Source organism: Vulpes vulpes, chromosome 14 (genome assembly GCF_048418805.1).
Source record: "Vulpes vulpes isolate BD-2025 chromosome 14, VulVul3, whole genome shotgun sequence".
Classification (NCBI taxonomy): domain Eukaryota; kingdom Metazoa; phylum Chordata; class Mammalia; order Carnivora; family Canidae; genus Vulpes; species Vulpes vulpes.
Genome location: NC_132793.1, coordinates 18,173,572 through 18,193,893, shown reverse-complemented (window position 1 = coordinate 18,193,893; position 20,322 = coordinate 18,173,572). Strand labels below are relative to the sequence as shown.

General features: G+C 39.5%; 1 protein-coding gene across 13 annotated transcripts in view; it reads right to left on the bottom strand.

The window, feature by feature from the left end:
• CHD6 (chromodomain helicase DNA binding protein 6) overlaps positions 1 to 20,322 on the bottom strand; it is a 202,143-nt gene that overhangs the window by 91,054 nt on the left and 90,767 nt on the right. For all 13 annotated transcript variants that reach the window (XM_072735839.1, XM_072735842.1, XM_072735833.1 and 10 more), the window contains 6 exons: positions 10,861 to 10,923; positions 9,943 to 10,001; positions 9,201 to 9,318; positions 4,635 to 4,721; positions 4,309 to 4,443; positions 232 to 353 (listed from right to left, as the gene is read on the bottom strand). In XM_072735839.1, the coding sequence (XP_072591940.1) occupies positions 232 to 353; positions 4,309 to 4,443; positions 4,635 to 4,721; positions 9,201 to 9,318; positions 9,943 to 10,001; positions 10,861 to 10,923 (584 nt within the window). The remainder of the gene's footprint in view (positions 1 to 231; positions 354 to 4,308; positions 4,444 to 4,634; positions 4,722 to 9,200; positions 9,319 to 9,942; positions 10,002 to 10,860; positions 10,924 to 20,322) is intronic.

Genomic DNA, 20,322 nt, shown 5'->3' with positions numbered 1-20,322 from the left:
CAGCACAAAGTCAACAATGTCTAAAACCATTCCTGTGGTTGGAATGTGGAGTCTTGGCATGCCTCATATACATATACAAAGATTACTACCCTAAACACACGGCCAGGTTGCACTCTCTTACCACCTTGCTAGCTACTGCTGCTCTAAGCAGGCTAAGGGGACAATCTACCCCCAGGTACAAACACCTGGGAGGATAAGTCCGTGAAGATAGCACTGGTTCTGGTTCCTCACCTGTTATACCAGTTAAAAAGAAGCCAGTTCATTCCCTCCAGCTGGTACTCCCGGAGCTGGTTACTGTTCTTATACTCTCGAGACTTCTCCAGTTTCTGCCAGGAATCTGAAGCAGGCCGCTCCTAGTGGAGGAAGGCAGAGAGAATAAAATACACAGAGAATGATGTTTGAGGATGGATAACATGAATAGGGACACAGGATAATAATGGGAAAGTGGCAAGTCTCAAAGCAGTGTCCTAAAGCTAGCTTCTAGCTGCTTTAGATGTGTACACACACATACCACCCCCACCGATATAAGGCAAGCCCCTATATTTTCTAGATTTCACCAGATTAAACTTAGAACATCTCTATAAAATTTGCAAGTAATTAATGAAGAAAAGAAACAGATTCACCTACAGTCTTGTTTAGTATTATACTGTTTTACCCAGACTCCTAGATGTCACTCTCACTTACACTTCCATCTCCCTACAAACCAAGAGTAGTCAGGTGTTTTTGGTTTCTATACATAATTTCTCTTCGTATTTTCTTTGTGCGTATGGCATCAGTTCAGGAAAGCATGGTAGGTCAAATATTTCACTGATTAGTTCCTAGAGTCAGTATAAGGCAAAAAGCCTATAAAATCAAAAATGCAAATTCCTTAAACACCCCATAAACATAATAGCAGTCTTATTATTTTATTTTTCCATATGAAATACTGATTTCTAAATATAATCAATCTTCTCTTTATTTATATGAAATGCCATATTCATCACATACTAAATTTCAATATATCCACAGAGCTCCATCTAGATTCTTCGTTTTGTTCCATTGTACTGTCTAGTACTGCAATAAAACCCAATTTTTAAATTATTAAAGCCTTTTATCTGATTAGGGAATTATTTTTCAAAAAATGTCTCAGCTATTCTATCTTATTCACTATTCTGTATAACTTTAGAATCAATTTGTCAAGTTCTCTTAAAAATCTCATTGAAATTTCAATTAACCAGGGAAAAATTTCTTTTAAAGATCTTCTTTATTTATTTGACACAGAGAGAGAGCACGGCAGGCAGAGGGAGAAAAAGGCTCCCCATGGAGCAAGGAGCCCAATGTGGGGCTCGATCCCAAGACCCTGGGATCATGACCTGAGCCAAAGGTAGACAGTTAACCGACCAAGCAACGCTGGTGCCCCAATCGGAAGAAAGCTTAAATCTTTAGGTGTGGTGACTTCCCATCCAAAAATTTTAATTATTTAGATTTTATATTATTTGGACATAGACTTGGTTATTTTGTTTATAGACAAACTGAGCCCCCAAATTAACAGTTTATAGCCTTAAAAATTAAAAATTCCTAGCTATAGCTATAGTTACAAATGAGAATTTTGAGACTGTAACTTTTCTAAACAGTTTTAGTCTTTGGTAATTCTGCTCTGGAGTACAATACAGTTTATAACTGGAATTCCTTATTACCTAAATTAAACAATTTGCACATGAAATTAATAATATATCCCCAATTACATCATTGATATTTGGAGGTGAGTGCAATCTGTCCATGATCTTTCAGAAAAATACACATCACAGCTTACTATAAAATTACTACAGCCGCAGTTAGGCTAAGCCCTTTAAAATAGGATCCTGCTGAAAAGTATTGCTAGTGTATTATTACTAAGGTACAGATACAGGTGCTTTTAAAATAAGGGAGAAAACAATTTTTTTATGTAAGAAAACAATGATTTAAAGAAAAAGCTTTTAAGCAAGGTATGCCTATAAAAACCCTCTTGTTCTGTTCCCTTAAAGAAATTACGTTCTTCTTAACTCACAGGAACCAGTGTGGTTCCCCTAAAGTCTATGTACCCCTTTAATCGGGCATGCTCCCCTACTGTACTAGATACTGTGGGGAGACTTTCTGGAATGTTCCTCCAGTGATTTAAGTGACTCACTCTCAGCACTGTAAGTACCAGAGGATGGAATTTCACTGCAGATTTTTACTTTGCTGCCTTAGTGGCACTCCAAAAGCAGAGGCATCACTCTCCTATCCAGTCTCTCCCCTGGGTTTCCCTTTCCCCAGGGCTAAGGGGTTTAGTTTAACATCACCTACTGGCCAGAAATTTCAGCCATCTGAGCACAAGACCTGAAATCAGCTGGAAGCTTCTGGTTGTCTCCTAAGGGGTACAGACTACAGGAAACCACTTACCCCAGGGCCCCACAACCCTCAGTGGCTACTTAGCTAACTCAAAGGAGGAGAAGGGACTCTGAGTCTCCACAGTGGGTCCTGCCTACTGAAAGACTGCTCCAACTTTGCACAATCGTCATGGACAATGTCACCTCTTGCTTTCTAAAAATTCCATATTTTACCTATACGTAACCAATTTTTACCAAAAAGTTTTCAAGTATAGGATGTCCTATTTGTGTCAACTTCAAAGCCTGAGTAAGATCCCTTAAAAAAAAAATTATTCAGGTAAACTCCTGTTTGGAGCTGGTCCTTAAAAAGACAGCTTTAGTTATATGGTCAGCTACCATTCCAAGTTAGAAGTTTTGAGATAAAATTTCAAAATGTGCATTTTAAATGAGAGAACAAATAACTGAGAAACAAAGAGACAAGTGTGAAATAATACCATGGTTCACTGAGAGATGAAAACAGCAGCATCGCAATAGCAAAGTAGTAAAGGAAAAGTAAAACTGCCTGAAAACACTTGAGAATTCATATTCTTGCCAAATGCATGTAGTCAGTCTGAGGAAATAAGTGGGATTCAGGCTGAGAGAGTATCCTCAGCCTGAGGATAGAATCCTCAGAGAGATTCTATCCTGAGAGAGAGAATCCTGATTACTCTGAGATAACATACAATTAGCTTCAGAATGGAAATGCCCTCCTCTCTCTGCCCCCACACTGGTTTGTTCCTGCATTGTGCCACATGTCCCCATCAGTCTGGTGCCATGTATGTCCACGCACGCACATGCCTCTTCCATTAATCTGTGAGCTCCTGGGGGCTGGGTGTGCACTTTCTTATTATATGTCACTCAAGAGTCAGCCAACGGCAAGATGTTGAACAATGATGAATTAACAACAGACAATAGTTGTAGGAGAGGACTGAAAGAGAAATTTATTAATCAGTCAAGTGGACAAAAAACCATTAAAAACTATATAGATTTCTAATCACAGTTCTGCACCTCAAGATTCCTCCAGACATTTCATATGCCAAAAAACAAAAACTAAACACCGCTTTTGAGTGGACTCTGACAGAGATCCAAGTTCAATGTCAAGCTCATATCTCCTAAGCCCTTACTTTCCAGGGACATAATAACAACGATAAGTAATAATAAGGAATTGGATAAGGGTTTTTCATATAAAAGTGGTGACTTTTTAAAAATAGAAACTTACCATTCCAGTCTACAGCCATATTCAACTCTGATTCTCTTCCCGAGTCACATCTTAATCAGGCTCTATCCTAAGTCTACATCCTTTTATTTTATTATTATTTTTTTTGTAGTCTATATCCTTTTAATTATTGACATTCCATATACAACTACTTGTAGGGTTCCCTGCGACATTTATGCAGCTGGGTGGGATTAATTCAGAATCAGAAAAACAAACTGATTAAATACGTGTATTTTGAAAACTTATGTTCCCTCTGTGAAGCCCAGGTATCTATAGATAAAAGATAGTTCTTCCCCTTAAGAACATTCCAATTGAGTAAAAGCAAAGGATAAAAACAAAGAAAAAAGATCACTGATGGAACAAGAGGTAATAGGAAACAAGAAAGACCCTAAGAATTTATTGAGCTTCTCTCCCAAGTCAGGTATTTCTTACATGTTCTAAATTATAGACTCCACACAGCACCACATACCAAGAAATCTAAGCTTGTATTTAAGGTTCTTAAGTGTCACACACCTCAAAACAGAGCCTGGACCTAATGGTGACAGAGTGCTAGCAAAATCTGACTTAGGTAGAAAAACATCCAAACTGCAAGTTCAATGGAGAGTACCCAAAGGTTAAGACACCCCCAAATAGCACTTCTGAGCACAGCCCCACAGACATCCAGGACTGCGAGTTCATAAAGTTACATGTTACAACATGTGCCAAACTGGGATATGGATACATTACCACATGCTTAATTTCAGGGAGAACTTGAAGAGACTCAAATTCTTTAACTTTTGCAGGATCTACATCTTCCTCCAGCTCCCATGTGCTTTCTTCATAAGGCAGAGAGCACCACTTCACCAAGTAATGTGTCACTTCCTGGTGAGAGATAGGAGAGGAATTTATGTTCTACTAGATTAAAGGGGTTGATCATACTCTGGCCAACCTCTGAAAAACCCACCCTATCACAGATCAATGCCATTAAAATAGACCACATGTTAACAAAACAAGCAAAATATGTAGTAAGAAGGGAAGGCTCCATAGGCGAGTCAAAATGATGGAACACCCACCTCTCCTGTTTCTGCATCTTTGGTGTGGGCCACCTCCAGGACGCGATCAACTTCTACGTAGTCTGGGTTGAACAAGTCTTCATCAGGCTAGTGCAAACAAAGGAGAAGAATGAGAAAGCATCCCTCTTCCCTCAAAACCAACATCCTAGGTTTCATCTGTAAGTGACTTCCCACTCTGGGCATATCAAGAAACACAGAATGGAAGGGGTAGCTTGAGAATAAAAGTCACAGCACAGACTTTCTTCACTGTCCCCAAATCCTGCTCTCTGTGACTGAATTTATAGGTTACACCATGGCCAGAGTCACTCTCCTAATGGTCATTATAGTACTGCACAAAAATCAGCCAAGGATTCCCTTTTTCTTACTGCTTCTCATCCCAAAGATAACCCTTGGAAACTGAGAATAAGTTGCTTTTTCTTCTTTATAGCAAAAATAGTAGCAAACACTGGAATGAGGCATGAGGGGAGTTTTTGGGGGTCCAATAATGTTCTATCTCCTGATCTAAGTGGCAGCTACACAGGTGTGTTTATTTTGTAAAAATTCACTGACCTGCACTCTTAGAATTTACCTTCATGTACATTATGCTTCCCCAAAAAGTGTACTTACGAAACAATAAGTATTCCTTGGAAATATTTAACCTATGTCCGGAGTAACGCTAGCTAAGTGCTTTAAGTCTCAAAACTACTTTATGAACTAGTTGCCATAACTACTTTACAGATGAGGAAACTGACTCAGAGAAGTTAAATAAGTAATATGACCAAAGCCCACAGAGCTGTATGAACTGGAATGCTTACCCAGGTCTTTCTTACCCAGATGCCCTCCTCCTGGACTACCAGAATGTTCTTACTGTCTCTGTGGCTGGAAGGCACTTTGGGGGCTATCTAGTTTCATCTTCAACACAAGAATACTTTTTATAACATCCCTGGCAACCCTCCCTCAGATTCCATTATTCTCTATTTGGGAATTTACTGCCTCTAAGACCTGACACTGCCAAGACAGTTTTACCTCTGTCTACTCAGTGGTAGCATCATGATCTTTATTACTATTAAATATAATCTAGTTTCTTTTCTATAGCCGGGGATGGCTGGTGTTGCTGCTTCCCCCATAGTAGCAGTAACTAAGTTCATTCTTCCGCTATCCTGCCTCTTTAAAAAACTCCATCTGATCTGGGTGAAACTACTCAAGGCGTTCAGCTGTTCTTAGGAGTCCAAGTTTCCAGGTCCCTTCACGATGCAGAGCACTAGCACTTATGAACAGTGGCCATGGGCCAGGCACTGTGCTAAGCACTCCTGTAAACCCAGTCATTTAATCCTCACAGGTGTTTCTGTGAGGCTGATGCTATTAGGCTTTACATTGAGGATACTGGGTCTGAAGGAGCTTATGCAAGTGGCCCAAGGCCACCTAATTTAGTGTGTGTGTGTGGGGGTGAGGGGGCGGGGACAACAACGTGAGCAGAACCTGCAGCCTGGTAAGTTGGCTCCAGAGCCCCGGATTCTAGCACTAGCACTATGCAGTCTAGTTTCCACATCTGCTGATAGCCACTCAGCTGTGCTTCCTTTACTGGTGTTACAGTCGTCCTGCAGCTGCTTTCAGGTCTACCCTGAACCCTGATACTCAAGTGAACAGAACAGTCAGGAATGTTCTAAGATTACTGTGACTTTTTTTTTTTTTTTAAGATTTTACTTATTTATTTATGACAGACAGGGAGAAGGGCAGAGACACAGGCAGAGGGAGAAGCAGGCTCTGCTGGAGCCCGACTGGGACTCGATCCCACACGCTGGGATCATGTTCCGAGTCAAAGGCAGATGCTCAACTGCTGAGCCACCCAGGCATCCCTATTGTGACTTCTTAAGCAGCTGCACACCCTCCTGGTGACCACCAGGAAACCTGTCATTTAACGGGCACTACCTTTCCTCCCTAGAACTGCTAGTCATTTTCTCTACTTCGAATGTATTTAAAAAATACATGTATTTAAAAAATACATGTGATAATATATATATTTACTGCCATTATATTTCATTCATCCTACCCTGTGCAGTAAACCTGAACTTTGATTTTGTCATCTAATCTCCCAAGATCGGGTTTGGTTTTCAGGAGTCTGGGTGGAGTCAAAACACGTCTACCCCTGCAGAGTGCGGGAAGCCCCTGTCTCTTGAGCTTGACTCTATTTCACAGGTGCCCTTGGCTACCTCATAAGGCAGCTGGAAATAATCGATATGAAGCCGCTCTATCCAAAACTAAGTTATCATTGATCTCATAAGTATATTATTTATCCAAGTCATTAATAAAAATGTTGAACAGGTCAAGACTGAAGACAGTATTATAGGAACTACTCTCTACCCTTCCTCCTCCTCCATCTCAGGATGTTCTCCAATCTTTTCAAAAGCCTTTCCTTCCCACAAGAGTTATGGGCTCCTGGTACATTTTTTTTCTATATACTTTAACATAGTTTCAGCTCTCTATTCCCAACCCAGTAAAAATCACTCTCTTGGGAATAAAGCAGAAAACAGGCACATGGGGCTTTGTAGGCTATATTAGGGACTGTGGACTTTATTTCAAGAAAATGTGAGGCACTGGAGGGTCTGGAGCAGAAGAGCTTAAGGCAAACTCCCTCCCTCACCAGGGGGCAGCCAAATAATTACGTAGCACTGACCCTGAGCCTGGTACCAGGGATAGAAATACAAGGAGGACATGTCCCCGTCTGTCTCATAGGGCTTAAAATGGAAGAGACATGTAAACAAGTTACTACACTGCACATACTTGCTAAAATAGAGGTGCAAGTAAAATATTCTAAGAACAGAGAAAGAGTATCCAGTGGGGCCTCAAAACGGTTTTCCAATTCTACTTGTCTTCTTCTTTCCAGTTCCCTATGACAAGAACAATGCCATGAGAAACCGTGTTCACATTCTTTAAAACAGTCCTGGGAAGGGATGGGGCCAAATGCTAAGGCTACAGACGAAAGACCCCACCCTGGGATGAGAAGAATGCTTACTGACATTATCCTGAAATAACTTTTTGTCACTTGAGGAAAAGGAGCACATCACAAAGAATGAGTTGGTCAAGTACTGTAGCCATGTACTGTAATTTGGGACTCCTGACTGTACTCTTGAGGACTAGTGCTTGCAACTACATTTTAAGAATAATTTTTATGGCTTCTTTTCTTCAAAGGTATCTGTGTAAGATTTAAAACTACATACTGTATAGAAAAGAAAAAACAAGTCACCATAATTAACCAGAGAAAATGACATCAGCATTTTCATGTACAGTCAAGAAATTTTCTATGCATTATATTATATGGTACCTGTTTTCTCCTCCACTCCCCAAAATGGAAATGCCCCTCACACTTCTAAGAGCCTGACATTTTCAACTAACAATAGTCAATGGCACTAAACCCTCTATGTCATTAACAACTGTCCTTCCATATCGTTTTTACTAGAGTAGAACAGTATTCTGTTCTATGGTACATACACAGAATTTAACAAATGTCTATTATCTGTGTTTGTTTGCAATTTTTCACCAATATAAATGACTGGATATCATAGCTAAGTCTGTACAAAAACTCAACAGTTTCCTTAGAATACATAACAGAATTAGAATTGCTGGGACAAAGGATGTGAAAATTTTGAGATATTTCACATCTGCTGCCATACTGCTCTACTGACAGGTGATTCTAGGTTATGTTCCCACCCACTAGATACAAGACTGTCTCTTCCTACACCCTTACCAGCAGTGAAGATTACTTATTTTTAAAACCTTCAAATATTTGGTAAATAAAAACTAGAAAATTACTATTTTAATTCAGTTTTTTTGATTACTACTGAAATTGACCACATTTTTATATGGTTAATAAGCATTTATCATTAAAATTATTTGTCGTGTGTATGTGTGTGTGTGTGTGTGTGTGTGTGTATTAACAGGAAGGTTCCCATACTGGAGAAGACACACATACACATCTCACACACACACACACACACACACACACACATACACATACATACATATATTTAGGAGATACATGTATGTATGTAATGCACATATTTCCTAATTATTTACTTTAAGATTTGTTTAGTAGTATTTTCTAATATATAGATACTATAGATTTAACATCCAAACCCATCAATATTTCCTCTCACTGTAGGTACCATACTTAGAAATACCCAGGTTTATACAAATTTACTTATTTATTTACTCTCTAATATTTTAGTTTTGTTTTTATTTTTTACACTCAAAGTTTACATCTTTTTGGATTTCTGTTTTAAGGACTGCAGGGGGGCAGTAAGGGGGGAAGGAATAAAAGTTTGGGGCACGTTTCTCTTGCCCTAGCTATTTATAGATATTCTGATCAAGATGCACATTCTTATGAGTTGTCAGTTTGTAAGGTTCAATCCCTTTAATTTGGTGAATAATTTTTTCCCTTTGACTTAAATCTAGACTGGTTTTGCTGCAAATCAGTACACATTTAGCAATGTGACTTGAGCCATGGATCTGAACAGGACTTCAACTTTACATAGCATTTAGTACTGTAAGAAAAGCAGTGGTCAAGTTAGTTGGTAAACAGTGCTTCACCTCAGTAAAAATGTGCTTCATCTGGGCTTGCTTATTCCTAAATCGCTTGATCTTCTGGGCGATGCGAGGATCCTTTTCCAGCTCTTCCATTGTGGCCCATTTACAATGTAAGTAGGAACTATCCAAAGACACATAAATTATGAGACAAGTGCAAACTATCAAATCACTGAGCTTTAAAGTGTTTCAGTAAACAAAGTGACCATCTAACCCAGAAGTAGTTGTTTATTGTGAAACCGCTAGAGATTGGGCTGAGAAAGGCCTTGTGGTAAGGGCAAAAATAGACAACAAAACAATGCAGCTACTCCAAACAACTGGTCCCTTTGCACCTTCTACAGGAACTGCCTCACAGCAGAAGGAGGGCTATTATCATCAATACACATTAGTGAAAGTGGGCACATTGCAGAGAAAGAAAGAAAAATGGAAGAGAGAGAGTGCAACCTATAGGACAGTGGTTCTCTACCCTGGGTGCAATGAGAATGGTATAGGGCGTTTTTAGAAAGCACTGATCCTTGGGACCTCCTCCCAGGGTCTAAGTCAGCTGGTCCTGAGGGGAGCAAGGGCTTCCCCGGTGACTGTGCAGCCAAAGGTGAGCACTACTGCCTAATGTGAACCTGAGTCAATTAACATCTATGGGTCAGGTCTCAGGGGCCATTCTTGGAAAGTACAGAAGATGATGTGATGAGGGAAAGGAAATTTCATTCATATAAAATGCAAATACAAATAATACATAAAAAAGACGTACAAATTTCTATACTTAACGTAGAATAGCTCCAAGTCAAATGGGGGCTCTCCTGGGTGAACCTGTAACCAAGAGCAAGCAGTTAACAGCCCACATCCCCTCAGATCACCCTTAGGCAGCACAAGAAAACAGGTAAATCAACATCCCTGCCTGGTTTTAGTACAAAATTCTAGAGGATGTTTTTGCTTTCCCAGTTCTTTTCCTGACAGCTATTGAGCTGCTTTCCCAAATGACGAATCCACAGCCAGCTAGAAGGTTAAAAAAAAAAAAAAAAAAAACTGATCCTCCTGGTATCCTTGCAGGGTCCAGGCTGGGACAGTAATCAGCTTATCAGCAAACCAGCCTCAGGGCTCTGAGCGGTGTCAGGATCAGAGCCGGCTGTGAAGTAAAAACATGGGCCTTTGTCATGCCCACCGCCCCCCCCCAACCACCATCCTGAAACATCAGCGGTGTTCCCTCTCAAAGCAAGGAAGTTTGCTATCATAAATACTTGAAGATAAAATTGTGTTTTCACCAGCGCACACATATCCTTCACCCCCGGCAGGTTCTCTAAAGGATCCCTACAATGGCCCTGACATGTCTAAAGAAAAAATTTCCCCAAAGGTTTTCAGTAGGACTCTTTCCATGTCTTCTTTTTGGCCCCCTGAAGATCTCACCCGGGCTACAGCAGCTAAGGGGCAAATAACTTTTGCTAGGATCACTATGGAGGAAAAACACTATTTGGGGCTCTACTCTCAAATACTTAAGAATTTTATGACCTAAAATCTTCCAGGAGGGTAAAAATAAGCATTGCCTTGCCAGACAATGTTCTTGCCTAGCTCTCACTCCAGCCAGTCCATTCCAGGTTCTCTAGGCAAATATCTCTTCACAGAGGGCAAAACCTGTGCTAGTGATAGGAAAAATGATACATAAGCCACCAACCTCCTGGACGGTCTTAGATGCCAGGATCTTCTCAATGATGTTTGCATCATCTTCTGGAGGCTCCTGGAGACAGAAAAGTGAAAAAGACAGAAAATTATTGGCACCCCAGAGACCAAGAAATAATTCTGTAAGAAATATTACAGCAGGTACTACCTTGTCCAGAAGTACACCTGTGAGTGCTGAGGCCTCCCTCCTATCAGTCTACAGAGTAATCAAAAGACCACAAACATTCTAACCTCTGGGCACAACGCTAACACTTTCCCCCTGCTTTCAAATGAACAGAGAAGTTAACTCTGCTATTCATACTCTTAATTTCAGATCTGTCTTTAGTATCACTAAAATTGGTCCTAGGACTTCCCTTTCCTGCCAAACCTGCCTACATGCTGCTGCATAAAATCTTCAGAAAGGTGTAACATTAAGGAGTCTGGGGCCCTTGGAATTAGAGAGTCCTAATTCTAACACCTACCAGCTACTGACTTTGGATAAGGCAATTAACACCTCTTAGTTTCCATATCTATTAAAATAGTAGTTTAAAAAATACTTATCTCACTGGGTTACTGGGAGGATAAAATGGTATGTGAAAATATTTTTGGAACAGTAAGCACTGTGCAAATGCAAGGTATAATTATTCTCTACTAAATGATACCATCTTTCCCCTCTGTGCCTGGAAATGGTTGTTTCACTGATCATCCTTTGACTATAAATCCTAACTGAAAACAAATTAATTTCTTCCTTTCTACTCCAGATACACATCAATATTTCTAGGCTCCTGAGCTGCATGAAATCTCTTTCTACAGAGTATTTGATTAAACAATGACAAACTTAAAAAGGGTGTGCTGAGTCAGAGCACTCTTGTGATTGACATTCTTTTTAGGACTTTATTTGAGCTGTTCTATTTCAGAGGTTTCGTATGCACTACATGACCTTGTCAGATCTAGTAGAACAGTAGATGAGAAGAACACTCATCATGATAGCCCCCCAAAATAACTTGGGATCCTGATCAGAACTTTCCAAAAGGATGACTTAGGCTACATATCACTGTCTTCAGTCCTACCCACTCTAGGGCTCAACTGTCTCAGAGCCATACCATTATAGAAAACATATTTTCTAAGATCTTTTTTTTTTTTTAAAAAAGATTTATTTATTCATGAGAGAGAAAGAGAGAGAGAGAGAGAGAGGCAGATATACAGGCAGAGGGAGAAGCAGGATCCATGCAGGGAGTCCGATGCAGGAACCATCCCCAGGACTCCAGGATCACACCCTGGGCCAAGGCAGGCACTAAACCGCTAAGCCACCCAGGGATCCCCCTCTAAGATTTTTTTTTTTAAAGATTTTATTTATTTATTCATGAGACGGGGGGGGGGGGGGGGGAGGCGGGGTGGGCAGAGACACAGGCAGAGGGAGAAGTAGGCTCCATGCACAAAGCCCGATGTGGGACTCGACCCAGGGACACCAGAACCATGCCCTGGGCTGAAGGAAGGTGCCAAACTGCTAAGCCACCCAGGTATCCCCCCCACACCTAAGATCTTAAGCTTTCCCCCAAAGAAATAATAGAGGAAAGGAAAAAAAAAAAAGATGAGGAAGGCAGATGGTAAAAAAGAAGTATGGAGATCAGCAGGCATTGACAGATGCTCCCAAAGGTTACAAATATTTATTACATTCCCCTAGACACATGGCAGTGTGCTAGGTGCCATGCCAAAGTTAATCCAAAGTGACAAGAGTCTTTTCCCACTGCTCAACAAGAAGACAAGTGAACTGTGCCTATCATATAGTAGGAAGAAGGGATGGGAAGACAAGCTAAGCTTTTGTTTTTCTGCTCAAGTATTTATTTTGACTATTTTTTTTTTTTGAGAGCGCAAGCATGTACATGCAAACGTACACAAGGAGGGGATGACTGTGGGAGGATGGGAGTGGGGAGAGGGGCAGAAGGGGAGAGAGAGAGAGAGAATCCCAAACAGGCTCTAGCTCAGTGAGGAGCCCAAGACAGGGCTCAATCTCATGACCTTGAAAGCATGACCTGAGCCAAAATCAAGAGTCAGATACTTAGCCAACTGAGCCACCCAGCCGCCCCTGTTCTGTTGATTCTTTTTTTTTTTTTTAAGATCTTATTTATTCATGAGAGACACACAGAGAGAGGTAGAGACATAGGCAGAGGGAGAAGTAGGATGCCTGAGAGAGGTCTGATGCTAATGCCTTGAAAAGGCCTGGTGACAAGAAGTATTTGCTGAATGCTAAACACAGCAAGAGGGAAAGAGAGGAGACACATGAGGAAATAAAGCATAAAACTCACTGGGGTCAGATATTGGAAACAGTTGTTATTCTTAATCTATGTCATTTAATTAAAAAGCCTTCCTCTTGTCCAGATACTCGGACCTATCTAATACCATTTAACAGCAAATGGCTAGAGCTAGGTGTACTTTCTCAAGCTCCCAACCTTGGAGCCAACGGAGCTCTATGGCAAGTGTGTCGTGAGCAAAGGAACATTGCTAGGTTAAGAGAAAGTAGATTAATGAACCAACTTCCTAACTTCCTACTTCACTTCCTTCCTAAATTTCTTCCACATTTCTTTATTGAATGTCTTTTATGTTTATTCACTGGTCTTATAGAAATAGATGTGCTAGAGTCTTCATCAGCAAGGAACTGCCATATATGTTAACAAAACACTTTAAAAGTTATTAAGGTAGGCATTTGTATGTAGAGATCTTCTATGTACAACTGATGGATTTTTACATATACACTTGTATAAATACCACCTAGATCAAGTCACATATTTCCATCGTTCAAGAAGACTCGTGCCCCCATTGAAAGTAACCACTATTCAGACTTCTACTACCACTGATTAGTTCTGCCTATTACTAAACTTCATGTAAATGGAATTATATAGTATATGGTTCATTCTTCTGTAGCATACTATTTTGTTGTATAAACACACTACCATTTATTTATCTATCCATTCTACTGCTGAGGAATATTCAGGTTGCTTCCAATGTTCATATAAATTGTATGCCTTTTGGTCGACAAATGCACTCATTTATCTTAGATATATACATAAAAGTGAAATTACTAGGTCATGAGGTAGGTTATATGTTTAGTTTTAAAGAATATTGTCAAAATTTTTTCCAAAGTAATTGTAACAATTTTTACACCCACCAGCAATGTATAGGAGGAGTTCCAGCTGACTTGATAGCTACTCTTGTGGATATTGTAGTATTATTTCTCTAATTTCTATCTCCCTGATAACTAAGGATGTCAAGTACCTTTTTTATGCCTCTTGGCAATGTGCTTAACCTCTCTATGAAGCTCCTACTCAAGTCATTTTCCTATTTTAAGAATTATCCTTTGTTTTTTTCTTTTTAATTTGCAAGAGTTCTTGACACATTTCTGAATAAGAGTTCTGCCAGTTATAGAGAATACAAATATTATTTACCAATCTATGGTCTGCCTTTCAATTCTGTAAATGTGTCTTTTGATGAACAGAAGTTCTACATAAATCCACTTCATCAATCTTTTCTCTTACGTATTCTTATGTCCTGTTTAAAGAATCTTCCACACTCCCCAAGGTCATTCATTAAGCCACATAATTTAAAATTTTCTTATAGCCACATTAAGAAAGTAAAAACAAACAGATGAGATTAATTTTAATAAATATACTTTACTTAAGCTGATATATCTAAAACTTTATCATTTCAACATATAACCAATGTAAAATTATTGATGATATACTTTATATTCTTTCTTCATACTAAGTCTTTAAAATCCAATGTGTACTTCACACTTAAGACACATCTGAATTCAGACTAGCCATATTTGAGGTGCTTAATAAGATGGCTACAGATGGCTAGTAGGAGCTCTACTGAGCAGTACACCTCTGTTTTGTTCCACTGATCTACTTGTTCTTAGGACAACGCTATGTCTTCATTATTATAGCTTGACTACAAGTCCGCATTACAACTTAGTTCTTTTTAAAGATTCCCTTGGTTATTCCAGGTCTTTGGTGTTTCTATTATCAATTTTTTTTAAGATTTTATTTATTTATTCATAGACAAAGAGAGAGGCAGAGACACAGGCAGAGGGAGAAGCAGGCTCCATGCAGGGAGCCCGATGTGGGACTCGATCCTGGGTCTCCAGGATCACACCCCAGGCTGCAGGCGGTGTCAAACAGCTGCGCCACCAGGGCTGCCCCTCTATTATCAATTTCTATCAAAAAACACCCTGCTTAGATTTTGACTGGGACTGAATTACAGACATCTCAACAGTATTCAATATATGTATATCATATAAGGCTCCATTTATTTAGGCCTCCTTCAATTTCTTTCAGCAATGTCTTTCTATAGAGAGAGTCTGTGTATCTTTTGAGTTATTCCAGGATATCTAATATTTTTGATGATGTTACAAATGGCAATTTAGTTTTCCTTTCCTGACTTCATGTTGCTAGTTTATAGAAATAAAACAGATGGTTTTGTATATTGTTTTTGTATCCAACAATTTAGCTAAATCTCCATTTTCTTGATTCTAATGGTCAATTCTGTTGAAATTTCTTTTTTTTAAGATTTTATTTATTTATTCATGAGAAACACAGAGAGTGAGGCAGAGACACAGGCAAAGAAAGAAGCAGGCTCCCAGGGAAATATCAGGAAGGGAGACAGAACATAAAGACTCCAAACTCGGGGAAACGAACTAGGGGTGGTGGAAGGGGGGAGGAGGGCGGGTGTTGGAGGGGAATGGGTGACGGGCACTGAGGTGGACACTTGACGGGATGAGCACTGGGTGTTTTTCTGTATGTTGGTAAATTGAACACCAATAAAAATTAATTTAAAAAAAAAAAAAAGAAGCAGGCTCCCAGTGGGGAGCCCAATATGGGACTCTATCCCAGGACCCCAGGATCACAACCTGATCTGAAGGTTGATGCTCAACCACTGAGCTACCCAGGTGTCCCCAATTCTGCTGAATTTTTTTTTTAAGATTTTATTTATTTATTCATGAGAGACAGAGAGAGAGAGAGAGAGAGAGAGAGAGAGAGAGAAGCAGAGACACAGGCAGAGGGAGAAGCAGGCTCCTTGCAGGGAGCCTGGATGTGGGACTCGATCCCAGGTCTCTAGGATCACACCCTGGGCTGAAGGCAGTGCTAAACTGCTGAGCCTCCCGGGTTGCCCTGTTGAATTTTCTATACATGATCATGTCATCTACAAATAATGAATCTTACTTCTTTCTTTCCAATCTTTAAACTTTTTATTTCATGTTCCTTACTGCAGTAGCCAGGACCTCCAGTGCATTTCTGAATATAATGATAATAGTGGATTTTTTTTTTCTTATTTCAAAAAGTCAAGGGTAAAGTACTCAATATCATACCATTTAATACAGTATTAGTACTGTTTTTATCTACTGGTTTTTCAGTCTGGTTTTCTATAGTTTCAGATATGCCTGCGTACGGTTTTCATTTTTGTATTTTTCCAGTATGGGAGCTAACTGATGTTGAATCTATTGGTTGATATCCCGCATCAGTTTATGGGGGGGAAGGGTATCCTGGCCACTAATTTTATCCTCAAGCACTCCTCTGCCCCCAGCTCTCCCCCATGCCTATGACTCTAATCAGATATACCACTAACCAATTACACCTTTCCACTGCACCCCAATTGTTTCTAATGCTCTGTTCTTTGCATTCTTTTTTCTCTCTAGGCTTCAGGTTAGAAATTTTCTATTGATTGTTTTCAAACTCACAAATATTATCTTCTGATGTATCTAATCTGCTTTTTAAGGTCATCCACTGTGTTCTAAGTTTTTAAAACTGGAATTTTCAGTTCTAGACAGTTGATCTGATTCTCTTTACAGATTCATTTCTCTAATCAAATTCTTCACCTTAAACCTTTTTTTTGCCCATCTTCTTTTATTTTCTTTCACATAACATAGTTATATTTTTAGAGATTTTTTTAAAATTTATTTATTTATTTATTTTTAAGATTTTATTTATTTATTCATAGAGACACAGAGAGAGAGAGAGAGAGAGAGACAGAGACAGAGACACAGACAGAGGGAGAAGCAGGCTCCATGCAGGGTCTCCAGGATCACACCTCAGGCTGCAGGTGGTGCTAAACCGCTGCACCACGGGGCTGCCCAAAAATTTATTTATTTGAGAGAATGAGAGACAGCACAAACAGGGAGAAGGGCAGAGGACGAGGGAGAAGGAGAAGCAGACTCCCCACTGAGCAGGGAGCCCAACACGGGACTCAATCTTGGGACCACAGGATCATGACCTGAGCAGAAAGCAGACACTGAACCGACTGAGCCACCGTGGAGCCTAAACCATAGTTATTTTCTAAAGTTCTTTTCTGCTAACTCCAATATCTGGATCGTCTAAGGTCTGCTTGTATTATATATATATATGTGTGTGTGTGTGTGTGTGTGTGTGTGTGTGTGTTTTCTTGCCTTTTAGTCACATTTTTCCAGTCTTTTAAAATGTCTGGTAGTTTTTTACTTAGGGTAGAACTTGTGAATAAAGGAACCATAGCAGCTCCAAACAATATTTTCCACAACTACTTCCTATTTTCTCTTAGACAAACATGAGACTGAATTTGGTCAGGCCTGGGTTACCATTAAAATTTAGTCCATCTCTTGTTTTACCCTGTTTCTTGACCATGAATGTCCAAGGTGACCAATGGAGTCTGGTAGGTCTTTTTACTCCTGAGCCCTGAAGTCTCCAATACGAAGCATGTTAAAAATCTCTCTTAACGGAGAATCCACTTTTCTACACTTTCTACAGTAGGCCCATCCCTTTAGTGAGATTTTCCCTCAAGGTGCCACGAGACTGTGAGATTTTAATCTGCCTTCTTCTGGATGAGCTACTAACTTCTTGGACTACCTCAGAATTCAACAAGTCTCCCAGGGAAAGCCCCTTGCTTTGGGGAATTCCTCTAGTTTCCAATCATTTCACCAGCCCTGTATAATCTACTACCAGCAGGGTCAGATGATTTCTCTTCAACCCAGAATAGTGTGTTTGTGCCAAGCCTGATCGTCAACCCATGCCCAGAACTGAGGAATATTTCCAGAGAAGAAACAGTCTCTGGAATTGTCGGCTCATCTAGGAATAGCTCTATGCTGTCTGGAATTTTAGTTCATCTAATTCTTGTTGCTTCCCCAGATATCAGATGTCTTTTAAAATATTCTTTGCAATATATCTTTTTTTTTACTTGCAGTGAGTGTTACGCTGCTATGACCTAATGTATCTTCCATGGAAGTAGGAATCCTCCACCATCAACTCTAATTTCTGGAGCTCCCTAGGGCCTACTTGTTACTCTTTTCTAGCTATACTCATTTTCCTGGTGATTTTGTCCAGTCTCGTGGCTTTAAATATGGGCTACATGGTAACACCAGCCAAGTTTATGTATCCAGCTCAGAACCTCCTCTTAATTCACAGACTCATAGATCTACTTGTGACTTGCCATCTTCACTTGATTACCTCAGAACTATTTTACACTTAATGCCTACAAGTAAACTCCTCTTATCCTGCAGTTTTCTCCCAACTGAGTGACAGGGAACTCTATCCTTCTTGGTGTTCAAACCAAAAATCTCGGAGTAATCCTTGACTCCTCTTTTCTTTCCACATACCACGTCTGATTAGCCAAGAAATCATGTAGGCTCTATTTTCAAAATATGTCCAGAATCAATCAGTTTCTCACCACCTCTTCTACCTTGGTCTAAAACCATCTTCATTTCTCACCCAGATAATTCCCAAAAGCCTGCTAACTAGTCTCCCTGCTTCCACTCCTGCTCAACTAGTCTAATTGTAATACAACTTTCAGAATGGCCCTTTTTATTATGTCCCTCTTTTGGCTTAAACTGCTTAAAAGGCTTCTCTATTAACTCAGAGTGAAATCAAAGATCTTTCTCTCGCTCACGACTCCCTTGCTCCTTTACTTTCTTCAATTGCTCAAATGTTACCTTTGTGAGGCCAAAACAGACACCTCTATTTATAAGTGCAACCCTCATTTCATCAATTCCATACTACTCCTCTTCTGATTTTTGTTCATAGCACTTACTACTATGAAAAACTGCACAAATTTTATTATTTTTTGGTTTATTCCCAGGCTCTCCCTAGTTATTTCCACCTTTTGGAAGCTCTGAGCTTCACTCTTTGGCCTCCTATCCTACGAGATTCAAAATGCAGCAAATGTGAGGGAAAGAGCACCTGCATGGTTTTGCAGGCTTCCTCTCCATTTGTTGTGGCTCCCTCTGTGAGAGTGGGGATTTTTGTCTCTTTTGTTCCCTGAGGTTATCTCCAGCATGAAATAGTCCTTGGCATGTAGTAGATGCTCAATAAGCATTTTTGAATAAATAATGTTACAAGATTTTGCAATACAACATTATTATAATAGCATAAAGCAAGTGTTATGGGAACACAGAAGATAGGGCACTAAGTTAGATCTCTGTTAACCAGCATCAAACTTTCATAATTGCTGACTACCTTTCGTACCCACTCACTCCCAAGCATGTACAACCCAGACTAGCCAGGGAGCATTCATACATGTACAAACATGCTAAAAGGAACAATTATCTCTTCCTCACTACCAAATTATTTCAAACATTCTTATTTATTTACCATGAAGAATAGAAAAAGATGGTTTGTAGTGGTAGGATTCAGAAGGCTATTTGGAGTTTTTAATTAGGACCAGCCAAATCCAAGGAAAAGTTAACACATGAACAAGAAAGGACAGAACTTTAAGTAATAAAAGGATGGGGGGCTTCAAACATTCTTTACCATAGAAGATTCCCAAGTAAAAATTAAGGAATTTGAAATAAAATTTCAAGTTATCTTTTCGTACTGGTTAAAGAAAGGAGGATGAACACTAACTCCTTAAAAAAAAAAAAAAAAATCAGTGGTTATCATGAAAATACTGAGAGCAGGTTTTACCCTATCTAATAAAAGGAAAAGGAAATAGCATGTCCAAAATACACATCAAAGTAGGAAGGAAACTAGAAAATCAGGACTTTACTAAACAGAGATTGTGCATAAGCACGATCATGTGTGTATAAACACTCAGTGTATACAGATACACACAGATATAAACTAAATCTGCTTGCCAAACACACTTTCATAACAACCATCTGTTCTCAGCTACTTGGAATTTTCTCAAATTATCCTTCAAAGAAGGCCATTTTAATTCATTCTCTTTCATGTCAGAGACTCATATAATTTAAACTTCTTTTTCTTAGGGAAAATTTCAAAAATTTTCAACCCAAGTTGCCCCCAACCTCAACCAACTATCTGATTTATTTCTATTTAGGTGGGCAAAAAGGAGAGGCTCTAGCAGGAAGCAAATCACTTTTTAACTAATCAAATATTGACTGAGTGCCATGGAGGGCACAAAAGTAGCATCAAACAAGATGGTCAGTCTTAGGGGCTTATGTTCATGCAGGGAAAGCAACATAAAACATTTTTCTTAGAAATGTCTCAGGGTTAATTCTAAT